The sequence below is a fragment of the Pezoporus occidentalis genome, unplaced genomic scaffold, assembly GCF_034315485.1.
Source record: "Pezoporus occidentalis ecotype Australia unplaced genomic scaffold, CSIRO_AGI_Poc_V1 ctg75, whole genome shotgun sequence".
NCBI lineage: Eukaryota > Metazoa > Chordata > Aves > Psittaciformes > Psittacidae > Pezoporus > Pezoporus occidentalis.
Window position 1 is genome coordinate 2465311 of NW_026916104.1, and position 20299 is coordinate 2485609.

Genomic DNA, 20299 nt, shown 5'->3' on the forward strand with positions numbered 1-20299 from the left:
CAGTGACGCTACAGCACCTACAGAATTTGCTCAGCTTTTGGGTAGGTTTTATAATCTCGCTGATCTCTGTGCCTCCCACCACTGCTAGTAATAACTGAACCAGTCAGGGAAGGTCTCTGCAAACCAGTCGCAGCAGTGATTAAGATGTAGACATACGTATCTCCTCTCCCTTTAAATAGAAGGCTTAATTGGTGATGTGGATAGCAGCTTCCTAATGGACAGAAATTAAACTCCATTTAATTCCTGAGCAGACACTTCCAATGCACAGGGTTTACCACACATTCGGAGCGGGGAGGGAGGGGGAAGGAAGAAGCCGCATGCACAACTCTCTCTACCTCTGACAATCACTGAGGAAAAGCAACATGAGGACCAGAATGGCATAAGTGTGGCAGGTGTGAACTGACCTGCACTGGCAAAGCTGTGAGCTGGGAAACTTGCAAATCACATGATTGTGCAATACTTGGCTCCACTCAGTGCTATCATGTTCTTTGTAAAAAAAAAAAAAAAATAAAAAAAAAATAAAAAAAAATCTTAAAGACATGTACATCAAGTTAACGGATTAACTGTCAAGTGACATTACTGAAACAGAGACAATGTATTTCTTCATTGTTAATGAAATTCAGTTTGAAGGAAGTGATAAAGAAAGTACTGTTTTGTAATGTATTTTACATAAGAACGTAATATAGAAAGGGAAGTGCAATTAAATCTTAATGTGGACTTTTTTATTTTTAGTTTATCATCTGGTTTACATTTTGAGCCCCTTTGCAGCAGTAAATTATGCTGGCATTTCTTAGGGAATAACTGCCATGTTAATTTAGTTTAATAAAATAACTGACAGAAAAGGGGGAAAAGAAGCGAGAGAGCACCCCCCCCAACACTCACTTCTTATCTTTAGCTAAGTATTCAAATGCTTTCTATATGAATTGTCCGTGGTCCAACTCCAGCACCATGTAATAATACAATACATTACAACACAGTACAATACAATCTTGGGTTTCTGTAGCGCCCTTCACGCAAGCATCCCAGGGTGCTTTACAATCATTATGAGTTAAAATTAAAACTGAAGCACATACAATTCCTAATAGAATAATTTTAAAAATGCTAAACAGAACAAATAACTTTTAAGTCTAGATTTAAAAGTCCCAACAGCCAGAGCTTTCCTTACTTCAATTGGCAATGAGTTCCAAAGCTAGAGAGCAAAGTGACTAAAAGCTCTCTCATGTTATGTTAAAGGATCTCTCATGTTGTTTATACTTGTGCAGTACTCTACAGCCAACAATTTGCCAATAAGACGAGAAAGAAAGACTTATTTGCAATCTTGCTTTAAGGAACATTGGAGGAGTTTCTTGTTAACCCTCTAATAAAGTTATGGAGAAACAATAAATAAATCAGGGTTTGCACTTGGTCATGACTGCGTTAAGAAGCATATGAGAAACAACAATGAATAAATACAGAATTTTGTAGCACTGCATTACTTGACTGCCTGTAATGTAAAAAGGGGGGGGGGAAGCATGTTTACATATATATATGTGTGTATGTATAAATAAAAGAACATCATCACAAGTGTTTAAAATGTGAGTTAGTCTATGTAACATTTCAGGACCACTAAATGAAAACAGAAGTCAGGTAGGGCTCAGTTCTACAACAAGTGCATGTTTTAGGAGGAAAATGCATCAGAAGAAAATGTGCTGTGTTCCTTTTTCATTCTGCCACTTCCCTAAAGTTTGAAGTCCATATAATGCAGATAACCATTCACATGACACAGTTCTCAAAACCGCTGAGATACAATCCCATGTGGTTAACACACAAAGTGTGGAGCACAGTCCCAAAACTGTTATTCCCTTAAAACACATGAATTTTGTGCTTTTTGCTCCAGAGAGCCTGGGAAGATAGCTCCTTGGATCTCCATACAGCTGAATTTAGGGGTATACGAAAAAAATAAGAAATGAATTGGACTCTCCTCCACTATTTCAGAAGCAGAAACGCAAGACCTCATAACAGCACACATACTAAGGGACATGCTGACACCTTACAGAGTCCTCTAAAATAAGAGACTGCATTTATTTGAGAAACAAATTACACTGCCCTCCTCCCCAGATTAAGTCCAGGCCCTATAACTGTTTTGGAAAGGGATTCTTGGTATCCTGATTTTAACCTTAATCCTAATGAAGAGGTATTAAAAAATAGCTATATATTTTCTCTTTTCACAGGGCTCTCCTCAGATAAAACAGTTGCAGATAGAATGACATAGATTTAACACTGAGAGTGGTTAGATGCATCTAAAGAACATAAATCAGTGATCAAAAGATGAAGCAATTGAAAGGTTGAGCATCCTGTGAATGTCCTCACGCAGCTCTACCAACATGTGCATTTCATCTTCCCCATCCCGTCAGCAATAGGCTCTGCACTGCCTGTTCTATCTGGATGACTAAAAATCATGGGCACAAATTTTAATAGTTAATTGAAAATGTTTTAAAAATCTAGATACCACATCAGCGTGAAGACATCAGAGTGAATGCTCTTAAGCAACTGAGGGGTGGGTTGATAGGCTCTGCCTGCCAAAACCTGAATCCAGGCCCTCAAGGATTTAGTTCCCTGAAATAATTAATGACATCCTTAAAATCTAAAGTATAGTAACTTCTAAGTTACAGAAAAAGGAGCTACATTCCTTACTCAGGTTATTAACTACTGGGGGAGGGGAGGAAGAGGAGAGAAGGACAGAAGAGAATCAGAAGCAACAAAGAAATCTAAAGACTTGATCTCAGGTCTAGGCAGGTAAAATTGAAGGGGTAAGGTAAAAAAGAAAACCAAGCACCTTTCAGTTTTGTAAAGCATGAATTAAAAATTGCTCATGAAAAGTATGTATTTTGTAACTTTTAATAGCTCATTCCTTGGTTATTTATAGGTCTGGAAATCTTAGGTTTAGCAAATGCCGCTTTTCTTTTTTTTTTGGTAGGATTTTGGAGGTGGGATGGTCAGAACAGCAGTGAGAAAATGTGAGAGGATTTCTGTCGTGCTGCTTATTTGCTATGATGCCAGGTGCCTTCAGATCAGGTGAACTGAGAAACACTGATGTTCTGAGCAAGCTTTCTGTCTGGCATCTCTGCCAGATCACACGAAGTCGGCACAATGTCTGCATAAAACAGCATGCAAATTTCAGGCAGGATATCCGAACAGAAAGGAAATTATATGATCTATATGGTGCCCATGTCAGATGCAGACAACCATGCACAGCAGCACAGAAGTTTGATCAAAATGCAATCAGGATAGCTATATTTATCACAAGTGCAAAACTATTCAGACTTGGGTATTATAGCAGCACTTGTTCTGTGTGCACATACATTTCATGGAATGGAAGTGTGTATCCCTCTATCTGACAAAATGCCATTCCCTCTTCATCTGGAGCAAACTTATGTAAAACATATTACAGGCATGGCAGAGGGGTGGGGGTACGTAGGCACACACAGATATCTTAAAAAATAAACATGGAATGTCTGCAAATGACTATGTCCGTAAGTATCGCAGCCTCTAGATATAGTGCATGCAAATATTGCACGTCCCCTACAAAATATTTAATAAATAAATAAAACGAGATCTGAGATTCTGCTACACATCAGGCCTGGAATTTCTCATCCATAGTGCACGGACTACTGGTTGTATATACACAAGCAGCTTCAAAGGATGAGCAAAGGAAAAAAAAAAAAAAATACAAAAAATCGCCCACCTTTACATTTCAGGATACTATGAGGGAAAAGAAAAAAATCCCTTGTTTCAGAAGTGCTTTTGCAGAGGGTTTGATAAAATGCCTGTTTGTAAATACTAACAACAGTCATTTAAAAATATCTTTTTGTAGCAAAAAAAAAAAAAAAGGCAAGATAATACCAGTGGAAAAGTCAATGTCATTTGATCACATATTTTCAAAGGGGTGCCCAGATACTAATTCATCTCTACAATCTCTTCATTTGGTAGGTGACTTGTTATCTTCTTTTCATGGAAAAGGTTAGAGGAACTCAAGATAAGGAGTACATCTAAATGTTCAAAAGCATACAGTGAGTTTGTTCCAGAATTATTAAAAGAATTTCTAGCCTTTTCTCAGGCTGATAGCCCATGTTCTTCTCTCCCTCATAAAAAGTTATATAACTATATGTGTGTGAATATATATATATATATATATATATATATATATATATATATTCGCAGAGAGAGAGAGAATGAGAGACAATAATTCAGTAGGGACAAAACAACAACAAAAAAAACCTTATTAACATTGGTATAAATACAGTCTGTAGTATTTCAGTTATTTTAACTGTGGAAGTAATGAGAGACTTCTGCACTAAAAACCAAACCAGAGCAAAACTGTGAAGTATGAAAATTCTAGCAGTAAGGCTGAGTAAAGAGATGGAAGGACTAACATTAAATAAATAAATGCAATAGGCCTGCCTGCCTGATCACTTTAGAGCAGCTCCCAACAGACCAAGGTAGAATGGAGCTTCTGTGCAAGGGGTTGGAAATAAGAATTGATGGTAGAACAATTTCTTTACAGCTCTTTGGAGACTGGAGAGCCAAAACAAGAGGGAAATGAGATCTAGGCCACTCGTGAGATGCACCAATTTAATGGAATGCACAAGATGGCCCAAAATTGAGTGCTAGATTAAATTCCAAGTTGCCTTCCCCAACAAAAGAGGTCTGGAAAGAAAACAGAAATTAAGTGAGCCATGCATATCAAACGCAAAAAGTCTTTCACCTGGTATGTGGGTATGCTGCTCCCCTCTATCAGTAAAATCTGCAAACCCAAGGTAAAGCATGAAAATACATACTGCAGCATACAATTCAGAACAAGCTTGGTTTTCCATACAAAATTGCAGCATGCTTTTACCTTGCCTACTTGATACCAAAAATTTGAGAACTGAAACCTCTGGATAGATGCTTGCAATTCCACAGCAATTCAGAGCCATGCATTTGCTCTGGTCCATCACGAATACTTCAAGTTAAGTCAACGGTGATACCCTGTGGTATAGGCTCATACACTGAGTGACAAGCCTGGCCTTCAGGTGTGGTCACAGAACCCACAAAGCGAGACAATTACAGTGGGTTCGAAAGAGACCATATATTCAGCTCTCCTAATGAGAGCAAGAGTCGCAGTGGTATTTCGCCAAGGAAGGCATGAAGAGTTCATCCCTGTATGCCCTATGGTTTCAGTTGGACAAGAAAAGAAACGGGAAAGAAAAGAGAAAACGAAAAGAAAACCCACCTAAGTAGATGATGCTGTTAAGTTTTCAAGCCTCTAATTAAGACAAACTGGATCTCCAAGTTTGTTTGCTCACATATTTTCAAGCTATTAAAAATATCTGCAGTATAAAAATAGTCTACTTAGGTTTCTTTGCAGTACATAGAATATCAGTATTCTGAATAAATATGAGCAATTTTTTTAATACAGAAAATGCAAGATCAATTAAGAAAATACAGTAAATTCTAAGTGACAATGACGACTCTCAGTTTTCCATGCTTAGACGGAGCTTTGGAGATCCCATGCATTGAGCACAGCAACTTAAATACTTTGCAACAAATCCTTCTGTACCTACACAAAATAGAGCACTGCTAATGACAGTGACCGAAAATGATAACTACTCTCATTTCCACTTCCAGTCATTTTTCTGTGGTTAATAAATTATATAACAGTGTTAATAAGTTATGGTACAGTGTCACTGCATTAGTTTGCATTTGTGATGAAGCACTTCATATAGCATTACCTACAACCGTGGAAGTACATAACGGGAGAGACCACTCCTCTGCTTTTAGAAGAATCTCCCATGACGGCATTTTGATGGACCCTCTACGGAAACATTACCTTCCAACCTCTGTTGTGCTCTTACATCTCACCTCGGTTGCAGCAGCACACCACTGCACAGGAATTCACAAACTAATATGTTTACTAAAACAGAGACGCTCTTAAATCAGTATCCTTTCCATATGATAGATACACAGTAAGTTATTAGTTAAGCAAATATGGGAAGCATTCAGCTTAATTTAGTCCTGTGAAAAGGACACCATCAGATCAACACGTCCTCCCTCAAGCTCCCAGACAGAAATGGGAATATCTAAACTGACTGATGGGCTCCTGATCAACCACTGTAACAGCTGTTTTTTCCAAAAGTTAAGAATAAACAAATATATTTTAAGCTTAATGTGATTTGGTCTTTGAAGAAAGAAGAAAAGCAGAAGCTATTTAAATTCTTGCAACCCAACTACCACAGTGCTAGTGAAGATAGAGATGACAAAATAAGCATGATTTAAACAACAGAAACAAGATGACGGCTTTAAGTATATTCTTTTAGTGAAAAGCAGTAAACAAATGGGCCAAAATCAGAGTTCTGTATTCTGGGGCTTTGGTTATCTCAACTACTAATGTCAAGAGCTGTTGTTAGGCAACATAGTTTTTGCCCATTAAAATTATTACATAAAAATCCAGCATAGTTTAAAACCCAACTTTTTAAAAATGCAATGATTGAATTTTCTCCAGTACCATGATACTGTCTCTAGTGAAATACTAATTTTAAAACCTTTTCTCTGCTTTATCATTGCATCACCTACATATATATAGAAGCTGGTATGGGAAACCTGGTGTCCAAATAAAAATGAAATACTCCATCTTGATAGAATTTATTTGCTTTCCATCAGTATCACGTACAAGCTAGCACTATTAAAATGGAGAAAAATCTCAAATTACGTGCAGCTTCCATAAGCCAGCAGTGCAAAAGCTCACATGCTTTTATAGTAGGCACATACAAGATAACTTTGCAGTCACACTACTGGGATGGTTTGCAACCAGTGAAAATAATTTTGATTATTTCCACTTCACAACTTCCTATATTGGAGCCACTGAAAACAATCTAACCATAGGGGAAAAAAAAGCAATGGCAAAACAGCCTGCTAATATATCTGCTGAAAAGACAGACAGAGAGTAGTCCTTTATAGATTAACTGAAGTCTTTCAGAGGCAAAGACTCCAATATTCTCAGCAAGAGAAATAAAATCCCCATAAAAATACCCTGACTTCCTTATTTTCCTTCTCCATTCCCTACCACAACCAGCATCATTTATTTGTATACTGAATTTGCCTCTGCTGCTGCACAACAATACACTTTTTTTTTTAATTTAAAAGGTGGAAAGAAATATAATGGTCCCACCACAGCATCATTGGACACTGCAGTGCACAGAAAAGTAAGTTGTGCCTTTACAGTAACTGGACAAAGCAACTACAAAAAGAATAGCAGAAAAGAACAATACCGCTAAGTCTTGATGAAAGCATCAGTTCAATATTTAGCAATACATAAATTGAAATTTCATTTTTGCTTAGGTATATTTTGATTAGAACTAATAAATGACTTCTTTTCCTTTGGTTGTTTGCAACAACACATCATGCAAGGAGCTTTATTCTTTATTCCCTTCTCACATAGCATGCCAAAGACTGTCTCATTTTATGAATTAGCATTTAAAACTACTGTAGGTTATCTAACAAGCATTCAGATTCAGTAGTAGTTTTGACAGCAGTAAGTAAAGAGCCTTTTAACATCTTGAACACATGTGCTTGAAAAAAGTAGTTGCATCAAAGCAGTTCAAAGAATAAAGACAAAAACCAGTTAAAATCCAGTTTGCTGTGAGACAATTTTAGTGTGGTGTAAACAACCTTTCATGGCTCCCCATGGGAAACGTTGTAAGACTATGTTCAAAATGAATCAGGCATATTTATAAAGATCATGAAGTGGTCAAATGAATTTGCATATTTGGCAGATTCACTCCACGGGTACTACTTGCTACAGTCTGTAGAAATCTCAAATCTCACATCAGCGTTGCCTATAGTGCTTTATTATTTATTACATGTTATGCTAAGTACCTGTGAAAGGGGACATTCCTTGGCCAATGAACTCTGGTTCATATCCTTCAGTAAGTCCTTCAGAGCATTTCTTACTGTTGTGTGAGACCATTGTTCAGGAGGCAAGTCTTCTAGTTTAGGGCAACTATTTGAAACACAGATTAGAAAAGGGATTATTACAAGATTGCATCCTGCTGCAGAACATTCCTTTAAGACAGACAGATTTCATTTTGCGCATCAAGCAGATGCATCTGGAGATTGCTCTCGGTCTCCTGATTGTTCCGATTAGTTAATTACTTTATACAACACATCTGCTGTATTGATGCATGAATTATACATCAGCTGCATGTGGCGACTATTTTTTCATGTTACTTCTACCTTCCTGCTCTGATGCGCTTGGTAAAACAATTTAAGGTGTAATGCTTTCTCACAACTGATCATGAAAAGCATTAATATATTAACTGTTTTTTTTCTTTTTTCTTACTGTGAATTTAAGAACCTAGACAGCAACAATAAGTGTGAGCAAGTCATTCTTCTACAAAATGCACACAGATGGTACTGTTCATGATATGCAAAAATATTTTTCTCTTAAGTAAACTTTATGTAAAATGCCTTCTTGTAATGCATCATTTAATTGACTAAAATGCAATATAGTTTTAATGATATCCAAAGAAAATCTATGTATCAGAGCTATAAAAGTTTTCAGCAATAGTATACTCTAAGTTAAAGAAGAATTAGAGTAACTAAAAAGGAATTTAGATAAGCCTTTGTACTTTGAGCACACAGCACAGTGGGAATTAAATACGAGCCATACGAACAGTAAGAGCTGACAAGTAACAGTTCACGTCCCAGAACTGGTATGCAACTTACCTGTGTAACTGGATTTTCAGTGTGACCACATGATACACGTCTTGCAGCATGTCTGCTACTGTAGCATCAGGGGCATCTGTCACATAGGAGAGTGGAACTGGATTCCACTTCCCAACCTGGATAAGCCCTGTGGGATTTTTATTTTTTGAGGGGAGGGGAAGTTGTCAAGAAGGGCAGGAAAAATTGGGGGGGGGGGGGGGGGGGAAGTAATTTACCTGTTAATTCCTAGGAGCAAAAAAAGTATCTGATTTTAACAAGATCACCACCTTTGTTTCTAGCCTCTTAAATCTGGCAGAACAAAAGAACACCCCCCCAAAAAAAAATCCTACCCACACATCACCAAGCATAGGCTTTATCTGTATTATGAAATTATACAAATGCATTATAGTAGCGATTTTTTAATACATATAGAAGTGTATTTTCGTAAGTTCCCATGAATTCAAATAGGATATAATACCATTCCTCTTGCTAAATTAAGAAGGATTTTGCAATGCAAGGACTGAGTATATAAAAAAAAACAAAAACAAAACCAAACACTTTGCAGTCTATAAAACCATCAGGAACAAAATAAAAGAAACAGAGCTGGATATTCAGTCATAAATGCAAGTTGACTCTCAACAGTCCATCTGCTCAAATATGCTTTACACTTCCTTGTGGATCCTCAGTGGAGCAGATTATTAAGGTCAATAAGCATACTAATGATTCAGTTGAAGTCTTTTTTTTTTCTTTAAACAAAACAAAAAAAAAAAAAGAATTTACCTCCACATTCCCCACGAACAAAACTAAACAAAAATACGTGAATGCAAAAAAGACACACAGAGACAGAATCTGCAAGAAGTTTAAGAAGCAAAACCTGCATCGCGTTCCTGAAAGAAATCCTGCCCCTCCCCCAAGACCCCACAAACAAACAGAATTCATCATACAATTTTGTAATCCTATTTACCTTTTGCTTGGGCAGCAGAGCTATGAGAATATCCAAGTGATAGCAATGCCATTTCAATCAGTTGGTTGAAAAGCATATCCTTCCTCACCAACACAAATTCTGCATGCTCCTCCTTAGAATCGTACTCAATGGCATTTTCATAATGTTCTACTACACAGAAAACTGGAAGCATACTTCCTATTAAAAAATATATATATTTAACATATTAAACTTGAGTTATAGTACAGTAGGTGGGTCTATACAGCGTTATGTAAATAAAACCTGTAAGAACAGGCAGAGGAGGCATCAAGAATCATCACAAATATTTGATAAACATATTCCCCGAGTCCTTTCCCCTCTCCCTCCCCTCAAAAGGAAAAAGTTCTACAAAACCTACATCTCTCTGAAAAGCAGAAATGCAAATTTATCTCGCTTGATCAGTTACGGATTTAAAGAATTACCTTCTATAGAAATAACAAGGTTGACTGAAGAGAAGTTGATTCTCTCTGTCCTGCCTGGTTTGTTGTGAGTAGCAGGCAGCATGAGAACCTAAATACATACTGCAGATGTCTTCACTGTAAGCCATTTTAGTACCAGCTACATAATTTTGTTCGTTAACATTAAAACTTTCTTAGTCCTGCCAAAAATATTTAATTGCTTTAAACATCAACAACAAATCACCTTGTGTGTTATACATTCCCTCTGAAAACAGTACACAAGGAAACAAGGCAAAAGTTAACACTAATTCATGCTTCATTCACTGAGTGCACTTGAGCAGTACTTTCCCTCGCATCTTTAAGAAACAAACCAAGATTTCAATGCTGTTTTAAGAAGTGTACCCGCAGCTCAGAGTTTGGTTTGGGGTTTTTTTTTGCGGTTGTTGTTGCCTCCTGCCCTTTACATTCCACATTTCTGGTATTCATTGCTATTTTGGGAAGCCTAAAAGCAATTACTAATTTCCAGTTTTGTAACATCATACAACAAACCCTTCCCTACCCTACACAGAATATTAGGCAAATAACCTTTTCCTTTTTTTATTTTTTTTCCCCTCCCTTTTGACAACAGACAGAGAAGTAACAAATGATCCAAGCTGGTTCAGGGACAAAGTCTCTGCTGGTAATCAGATTCCTAGACTCTATGAAAATCCCTCCCGGCCTCCCAGACGGACACAGATGACACGATGACCTCAGATCCACAGTTTCAGGTCCCAGTCCTGTCCTGCTGTTTCCAGCAGCACAGGTTAAGATCTCATAATGACAGAAAGCAAAAGGGTTAAAAGCAGATGTACAGAACTGTCTTATGGCAGCCTGCCAGAGGGGTATCATCTTTAGCATAAATGATGACAAGGGTTATTTTAACAGGGCACCCAGGAACTCCAATTAGTCCTGCAATGTTAATGCCTCTACAGCCACTGCCCTCTAGACTCACGGAAACCTCCTAACCTGCTAAAGTGCATCAGGCACGCTGTAGTACAAAAAGATTTATTCTTGACAATAGATAAACGTTTTAAGACCACGTCTGTTGATTTGTGCTCTAACGTATAGCAAGAAATCACAATAAAAAAGATACCTCTTAAGCACGTATATTTAAACTACATCTGCTCACCAGAGAGTCAATCTCTGGCAAACAAACCCCTTCAGGCTTGCTTGGAAAAGCTCACAAACTCACTTCAGTTTGCCCAATAGGCTCAGCATGAAAGACAAGACTAAAAGCTTGCCAATATTTATGTAGTGCAGGAAGGACCTTTTTCTTTTTTCCCTTTGGGCTTTTTTGGGGTCTTTTCTTTCTCTTTTTTTTTTTTTTTTTGGTTGGTCTGCTTGTTTCTTTTAAATCTAATTGAGACTTGGTCAGAAAATAAGACCAAAGCAAAAACAGTACATGTACATGCACACTGGTGATTTCTTCGCTGGTTTTAATTAAGCTGTGGAGAGCTTTCTAAAACACACACATGATTCATCTGCAAAAAGGTGGTGGGTTTTCTGTTTCCTCCCTTCCAGGCTCTCACAATTGATGTTTGACCTACTACCGCCTGACTCAGCATAAGGGCGCAAAATTCTTAAGTAGTTTCACCATTAATACCTGAAGATAAAATGTAAACAAAGCTTCATTTTAACAAACAGTGCAGACATACTGCAAAGTATGCAGACATACTGCAAAGCCTATTTGTTTTTCCCCATATCAGTTCGTACAAATTAAGTTGTGATCAGACACAAAACTAGCGATGCACTGGTACTTAGCTGTGTATCAACACACTTTTTGCCAGGTACAGAGTCTCCCTAGTTGCAGAATTCTGCAAAACATCGTACTTTAAAAAACCCAGGAGGACCTCCTGGGCAAATTTTGATGTAAAGCATAGATTATCAGAGGTGGATGCTGGTAGTGCTGCACAGGTATCATCTGACTACAGATCAAGCTACTAAATCTTTTAGCAAACTGTCACTAGTGTCCTTCTGTTAATGTGAAAAATGTTATACAGGAGAGCACAATCTCAGCTGGCTGATCACTCCCGCTAGTACTTGGCAAGACCTCCAAGTGCAGCAACTTCATAACCTTCTAGTATTAAAGGGGAGAGCATTGGTCACTGCTCGCTGCTAAAAATACAGCATGATTTAAACCTGAAGGCAGTGTTAGAGCTTTTGCTGCAGGTTTACGAGTCTGTGTAAACAGCACGTCTGCCATAAGGAGCAGTGAAGTCTGTAGAATCCTTGTCTAAAACTGTCCTGGCATTAAAGTTTGCTGTGCAAATATCACATAATACCAGAGACAGCTGAAATCTCCTATTTAGGAATTTATGGAACTTATATGTTTGCAGGCGTCAGAAAGTCCTTTTTATATAGCCCCACTGCTTCACTGTACAATGTTAATGCACTCTGCTTGAAAAGCCGTAATAAATTATATTTTTAATGCTCTTACCCTGGCTTTCTTAAGACGCATACATTCTTGGCAAACAATCAATAAATAGGGTAATCATGAGCAGAGGCCAAAGAATTTGCTGAAGTGCTGTTTTTCCATTTTTAATAGATAAAGATCTAACAATACGGACTGCTGTGTCTGTTCATTTCAGGATCAATATATTCTTTGTTTTCGCCAAACCGAGGAAAAAATAAATGATTGTACGATAAATGTTATGCATCAGACACAATGAAATTCCTCTGCCTTCTAACTTTGTGCATTTAATAGTCTTGGTTGCATTTTGCACTTTGCTTCGCAAATGCAAGAAAAATCTGGATTATAAACATAACCGATTATACCAAGAAAAGTAGAGGCTGTTTTAAAACAAATGCCAAATTACATGCAGCATATTTTGATTTAAATTAGCAAGCCTGCAGGACATGGTCAAAAAGGCTTACACATTTCGATAAGCAAAATTTATAGATTATTGTCCATTAAAAGTATTTTCAGTGCAAACAAAAGCCATCCATATACAAACATCAATGATTCTAAATGTGCCTTTTCCTTGTGCAAATGTCTAATTACAGCAAACCAGCCACTGAAAAATATGACACCCAAGTTGTTCATTGTTCAATAATGAATTGTACTTAAGAAAATAAACTGCAAAGATTGACATCATAAATGACTTTTCTAACGTGATACCTAAAGATTTACACTCTCTCCTTTAAACCAACTTGCAACTGTGATGGAAATAGTGCTGTCCTTCCAATCTTGGACCATCATTAAGAGGAAAGGCAAGAATTTGTTTTGGGGGTTTGGTATTTACTCTTAGATATTTTTGCATTTCTTAGCCCAACACTTACTCAAAGAATTAATGCATTCTATTACTTCTATTTCAGTGTAGGAATTTCCTTTAATAAGAGCAGCTAGCCTTTACCTTCACAAATATCAAACTCCACCCTGTAAAGCAAGATGCTCCACCCAAGCATGAAGCTTACATTTCCCAAATGTGATTTATATCAGAGTTGGGAATATATAGTATTTTTAAATGCAGATTTAATCCTGAAATATAAATGAAGTAGAGTCTGCAAAAGTATGCTTTCCCCCCAAAAAATATTATAAATCATATTTCTCTAACGCAGAATTATCAAAAGTGTTACCTTTTCTAATATTAGTTTTCATCAGGTGTCCAGAGTGTTTTAAAGGCACTCCTTGCATTTTAGTTCCTGTACTTCCAAGTCTTCCTCTTCCTAATGGACTCCCATTCTGTTCCAAGCGCGCAATTTTGGCTGGTGGACCCTTTGGATCGCTTACATTGTTAGACATTTCTGAATGTTCTTTCCCCTGAGTTGCCTCGTTCAAATGATCCATACTCAGTCCCGCCTCTAAAGATCACCTGCCATGATTCAAAAAAAAAAATATATGTTGTACACGTGTGCGCATATGTATACGTACACAGCCTGCACATGTACAGAGAGATGTACCATAAACTCATAAAGAAGAATAAATAACTATTTCAACTGGAAAGAAGATGCCTTTTTAAAAAAGAAACAAACTTATTCTCCAAAAGTGACCTTATACCGCAGTTTACAGAGAAATCGCATCATAATCTGGTGGAATTATTTTTTAAATGCTTACTAGAGTATTCCTTTAAAAAAATACATATCTTCAGAGATATTCTACTAAATCAGAGACAGACTGAAACTCATATAAATGATGACGGTTGTCAAGGTACATGCTCCAACACAGCTATTGTTACACATCTCACAGAAAGGTTTGTTATTAATCCTGGGTGTTTTTATTATGTTGAGAGAGACAGAGAAAGAAAAGGATTCTAGTGAAACATTTCTCAATCTACTTGATTAAAAACATGGATGCACAACAGTAGAGAGATTGTTAAAACTTTAATTGAAGGAGCAACAGATTTATTAAAGGTGTAGAATATTGTTCATTTACAATTCCTCCCCCCTTAAAAATAAAAGTTAAAAGAGAGTTTAACATTTAGCTCTGGAAAGCAGTGGCGGGACATGGTTGCTTTTGAGTTTCCTAACCAATATTACACTATGAGTTTATCAACTTTTTGCAAAGTTCAAAATATGCATATGGATTTTTTTCAGATGTTCGGCTTTAAGTGTTAAATGAAGTAGCTTATTGAATTACGAAAAATAACTGAGAAGAGAAGGTAGCATCTCACAAAACATGATGCTGGGGAACAAAATAAGCCAAACAACCCAAACGCAATTTCTACAGTACTTTTGAAGCCCTTAAAAAAATAAAAAAAGCCCTGGGTAATGCTATGTTACGTGCTGGCACAGCTATTTGAAACCAAGATGCAGAAGTAATTTCTGTCTCAAATTAAGAAAAGGTATATGTTGCATGCTTTTATTTCCCTTTTTGTAAACTTTTGAAACCTCCATTCGTGAGTAGCAATTCCATTTAAATCCCTAAAAATCTCCCAAGCCTAGAACATAACAGAGCAAGTTTTGAGAATTTTTGACATTCATCAGAATCCATTTTACCAAATACATATTTAAATACACAAATTAAAAATCAGTAGATGAGAACAGAGACATCTTTCTGGTTCTGATTTCATTCATCAATATCGTTGTGACTGTTAGGTATTTTACCCTACCTTTCCCTGACTGAGAAAGGTGTGACTTCACTGACGATTATGTTATGTATATAAAATAATCACTAAGGACAGGTGATTAGACATTAATTTATGAGCTAGTATTTACATTAGTAAGTACAAATACTAATACTGGGGAAGTCTTATTTAGAAAGCCTAGTGTGAATCTGATAATTGCTACTTTCTTTCAGTTGCCTAGTAATTCAATATATTTTCTGTACATTTCATAGCAAAGTTATTAAAGCCTAAACATCTTGGGATTTTTGTACACACTTCTATGCCATTGATATACATGCCAGTGACAATTCTGTAAACTATTTTTTTCTTCTGTGAATATCATGCTGCTTTTCCCAATAGGGTGAAGAAAGAGGTAATATATGAATCTGAACGTTTACAAGCAACCCCAAAAATGCCTCTGAATAGCTGAAGTTCAGAAAATTGTTATTTTGCCTTATAAGGTGAGAGGCTAAGGTTTACCATTCATCCTGATCCCATCTGGCTTAGTTTGTGCACCTCACTATCAGTAAACGTGCCTATTTTAGCCACTTTTCAAAGAGGTTTTTTTTCTTTTTACTCTAGTAACTGCAGCCTAAGCAAAGAATTACAGGCTCAAACCGTTAACATCTTCCGATGTTTCTGCCGATGCTAACATACTATAGGGCTGCTTTTCTGAGACTGGTCTCTCACAAGAATAAGAGGATTAACAAGAAAAAAAAAGGGGGGGGGGGGGGGAAGGGGGGGGGAGGGCAAAACCAAACCAAAAAAAGCCTTGAACAAGAAAATCCTTGTCACTTTTGGCAACTTCAGAAGTACTCTAAGGCACCGAGGTTCTTTGCTACAAAAAATATCTAGTCATCATGAGTCAGAATTGCACTACATCATATACAGTGAATAAAAGTGACAGATCACAGTTTAGTTAATACACCGACTACAACCAAAACACCAAATGGGTCATTTTCACTTGGCCTGAGAATACCCACCCATCGGCATCCTTTCCCTGCTTAGTCATCTTGTAAAAAGCTTTATGTTACAAAGCAAAATTACATGCACATAAAACACCTAATTTACTCATTTAAACTCCATGCCCAAGGCTAAAGTTCACTGAAACCTCAGTTTGGAATAGTGATGAGCAACAACCAGCGTGGCCTGCCCAGGAAGAGGGTTGCAGGGAAAGAAGAACTATCATCTCCGCCAGTTCCAGGCCAAGAGTTTTCCTGTGTTTCACATTTAGGCATCTTTCATAACCACAAGTTTTCATCACAAGGCACTGAGAGAAGAGCACAATTTCAAGGCACTGTTTCCCAGAGACAGCGTACACGTACGGGCACAGCGCACAATTTCTGAATGAGAGTCGGTGCAGTATCTCCTTTTGTCGCGATGTAACGCAGCCAGTATTATATTATTTCTTTTTCTCCTCCTGAATCAGCCCCCTCCCCATGCCTTTCCCCTCCTCTTCCCTCCCTCCCCCATAAAACCCCATAATCACATCTGAGAGAGGCTCCTCACTTATCCGTTCCATATGGCTCTCACAATCCAGGCCAAGCTTTCCCTGTGACCTTTTAAAGAGACAAAGAAGCAAAGTACTTATCTAGAAACAGAAACACTGCAGTTTTCTGAGTGAAATTAGCAAAACCGACCCGAAACTCACCACTTCAAAACTTGACAGCATATAAATAACAAAAACAAAGGAGGTTTCCTTTGCAGCCCGAGCTCTTGAAGAGGAAGAAGTTCAAGACTGATGTTTTCTAGGTTCCCCCCCCCCCCTTTGGGGAAGGGGGAGAGGGGGGGCAGCAGACCTGAGGACTACTTCCCCTAATATTCTCTTATTTTTTTTCTTTTTTTCCTTGTTGCTATTTTCCTCTAGGCGGGGAGGGGCAAAAAGAGATAGCGAGAAACAGAGTAGCCATGAGCAAAAATGGCAATGGACAAAAAACAGAGATTAAATATCTTTTACGAGAGAGCCAGTTTTCGAGGTTTAGTAACGGAGAAAGGAGCTGAAGATCAAATTGCTCAGACAAGTGTAACGCTCAAAACGAGGAATTCATCATCATCATCAAAAAAGATAAAGTAGCAGGTTAAAATTGAGGTGGAGGGTGACTTAAGTCTAGCTATCCTTTCAAAAATCAGACCAATGCGTACAGGAGCAAGTGAGAAAGGGGGGTATTAAAAAAAAAAAAAAGACAAAAAAAAAAAAAGGCAGCTTTTCTATCCAGTGTGAAGAGCAGAAAGTCTACTTCTAGGTTGTCACTTACACTATTATTCTCCAATAGGCACCCAGAGGAGCAGCACACACAGAAGGAGCCCGCTCCCCTCCCCCTCCGCAAAAATACACACCGTAACAGCCCCCAAACTTTCTGCGGAAACCTCAGCCCCAGAGATCGCTACTGGAGATTACAAAAACAACAACAGGAAAAAAAAAGTGTAGAGAAAATTGCAGGGAAAGGCACGGAGATGCCACTTTGAATCTCGCCTTTGCGGTCCGGGGAGGGAAAAAAAAAGAAGGAAAAAAAAAAGGCAGAGAGGACCTGTCTCCTCTCATTTACGGGGGGCTGGTGTGCAAGAGGGAGGGAGCACACTGGGAGGCGGGGGGGGGGAGAAAAAGAACAGAGGGAAGGAAACAAACACACAAGGCACACCAGCACCACTACAAAAAGTGACGAGGGTTCACCCTCTCCGAGTCCAAAACCGGGAGGAATTAGAATTTAAAAACCCCAACCCTCTGTGTTAAAAAAAAAAAAAAAAAAGAACAAACAAAAAAAAAACCCTCCAAAAAATTGGTTCTGCTTCTGCAAAGGAAAAAAAAAATCTGGGAACTCCGAGAAGAGTTACTCGCCAGAAGGGATAAAAAATATAAAACAGAAAGGTTGCAAAAAGCCAACAACAACAAAAACCAAGCCAGCAGGAAAAAAAATAATAACTGAAAAAGAATAATAATGGTAGGCTTTGTTTTTTTTGTCTATTTCTCCCCCCCCCCCCCCTTCTAATTCTCGCTTCCCCTGGCTGGCTACTATGGTTGTTATTTAGGCCGGTTTTGTGGTTGTTGCTGGATGTTACATGGATATATCGGTGTGTATGTGTGTCCCCGGACGGAGCTGCCTTGCTCTGCTCTCTCTCTCTCTCTCTCCCTCTCTTCCCCCCCCCCTCCTCCTCCTCTCCCTCTCTCTCTGTTTCTGTCCCCATTAAATTATTAGTTGACTCATCACTACTCCTCCTCCTCCTGCTGCTGCCGCCGCCGCCGCCGCCGTCCCCTGCTCAGAGCCTCCTCTCCGCTACCGCTCGCTGCCGCTGCTGCCGCTGCTTCTTCTTCCTCCTCCTCATTTTAATACAAAATAACACCGAGGCCACCGGCTTTTTTTTTTTTTTTGCCTTGTTTTTTTTGTTTTTTTTTTTCCCACAGCCCTAGACGGGAAGAGGACGCAGGCTCCCTGCTGCTGCCCGAAGCCCTTCCCGACGGCCCCGGATCATCCGACGCGTCCTGGGAGAGAGAAAGTGGCAGAGGAGGAGGAGGAGGAGGAGGTGGTGAAGGAGACAGGCGTGGGGGAAGGGAGGCCGGTGAGGACGAAGGGGAGGGGAGGTCGGCAGAAGCGAGGTGGCAGAGGGGGACCGCAGCGGCATGGGGGCGCCGGGCCCGGCCGGAGAAGGGTGGGGGATCGCCCGCCGCCGGCGGTAGGTGATGGGGGGGGGGCCGGGGGAAGAGGGCGTGCGGCTTCCGGGCGCGCACGAATTTGCAGGCAGCTGGGTGCGGGTGAGGCGGCCCTGCCTGCGCCGCTCATAATGCCCGCCGCGCAGGCAGCGCGCCCCCTGCGCGCACGCACGCACATGGCAGATGGGGGCCTGCGGCGGAGGGGGGCGAGCCGGGGGGAGCGTGGTGTGGAGGGAACGGGGGGGAGAAGAGGAGGAGGAGGAGGAGGAGGGGCGGCAGTGGTGAAGGCTGAACAATATCCTGCCGGCGCCGCCGAGCGCGCCCGCCGCGACAGCGCAGCCTCCGCCCTTCGGCGCGGAGCCTGCGCGGGCCGGGCCGCGGCAGGCAGGTGCACGGCGGTAGCGGTGCGGAGCGGGGTTCTGAGGGGACCCTCAGGTCGCGGTGGCCACCGGGAAGCCCGCAGGCCACGCCGGGAGGGGGCAGCTTTTCCTGTCCCACTCCCTTCGGTGCCAGCCGAGGTGGAAGGAAAGCACCGGGCGCGCTTCGGAAAGGCGGCAAAGGTCGGGGAAAACTGCCCCCGTTCATCGGAGGGCAGCCCCCCCGCCGGGCTGAGGCGGCGGGCGCCGCGGCTCGCCGGGCAGCATTCCCGAGGGGACAGTAATGCATCACCCCGCGTCCGCAAGGGTGAGATCCCCATCACTCCAGACGCGGGATGTCACAAAAGTGTCGCCGCGGCGTGTCGGCAGTGCGGGAGGGAAACCGCCCGAAAGAGGTGCGAGCAGGAGGTGGTAACTATTGACAAACCAACCGAGTGCGAGACAGACATAACTTTTTTCCCATCATGCACCTGGAAAAAAAGTAACCCAACGAGATTAACTTGAATGCAACAAGTTTGTACAAGCTACGAGATAAGAGAAAAATTAAACTTTCTTTATTGATAAAATGTGTAGCGTTTGAATATGCCATGTCTAAAAGGGAAGCTGCATCATCAGCCACAGGAGATGTGAGTTCTTGCACAGGCAGACATATAGCCAAAGCGTTTAGGGTAGTTACTTTAAAACAAGCAAACAACAAAAAAGCAACAAAAATGCCCATAACAAACTGCACGTACACACTCAAAGCAGCAGCAGAAGTAGGCAAACAGGGAGGTGAGCACCAGTTCTGTAACACACAAAATAGCACGGCCTCTAAACAAAGAAAAGGTGAATCAATGAATCTATGAAGAACAAAATTATCACTACACATACATCACTAACTATAAAAGAAGAGGAATGCAGTGGGACTGGGTAAAGAAACAAGCTCACATTTACTGAAATAAGTATAGAGAGCTTGCGGGAAAAAAGAAAATGGTAATAGGGTGAAATACGTTCAATATTTATCACATTCAGCAATGCACAAAATAGATTATCATCTCAGACGCAAAGAAATGCAACACTGAAAAATGAACCCGCTGTTACATAATAGTGTTACT

At 39.8% G+C, this 20299-nt stretch overlaps 1 protein-coding gene across 9 annotated transcripts in view; it reads right to left on the reverse strand.

Annotated features, from left to right (window-relative positions):
• SATB1 (SATB homeobox 1) overlaps positions 1–20299 on the reverse strand; it is a 92474-nt gene that overhangs the window by 56539 nt on the left and 15636 nt on the right. For 3 of the 9 annotated variants that reach the window (XM_062602075.1, XM_062602071.1, XM_062602067.1), the window contains exons 1-5: positions 16834–18301; positions 13717–13952; positions 9686–9862; positions 8743–8869; positions 7894–8017 (exon numbers count right to left, since the gene is read on the reverse strand). In XM_062602075.1, the coding sequence (XP_062458059.1) occupies positions 7894–8017; positions 8743–8869; positions 9686–9862; positions 13717–13927 (639 nt within the window). In that variant the 5' untranslated portion in view covers positions 13928–13952; positions 16834–18301. Of the gene's footprint in view, positions 1–7893; positions 8018–8742; positions 8870–9685; positions 9863–10125; positions 10262–13716; positions 13953–16671; positions 16742–16833; positions 18303–20299 lie in introns of those variants that run through there. The other 6 variants (XM_062602070.1, XM_062602069.1, XM_062602072.1 and 3 more) reach the window with 6 other exon arrangements.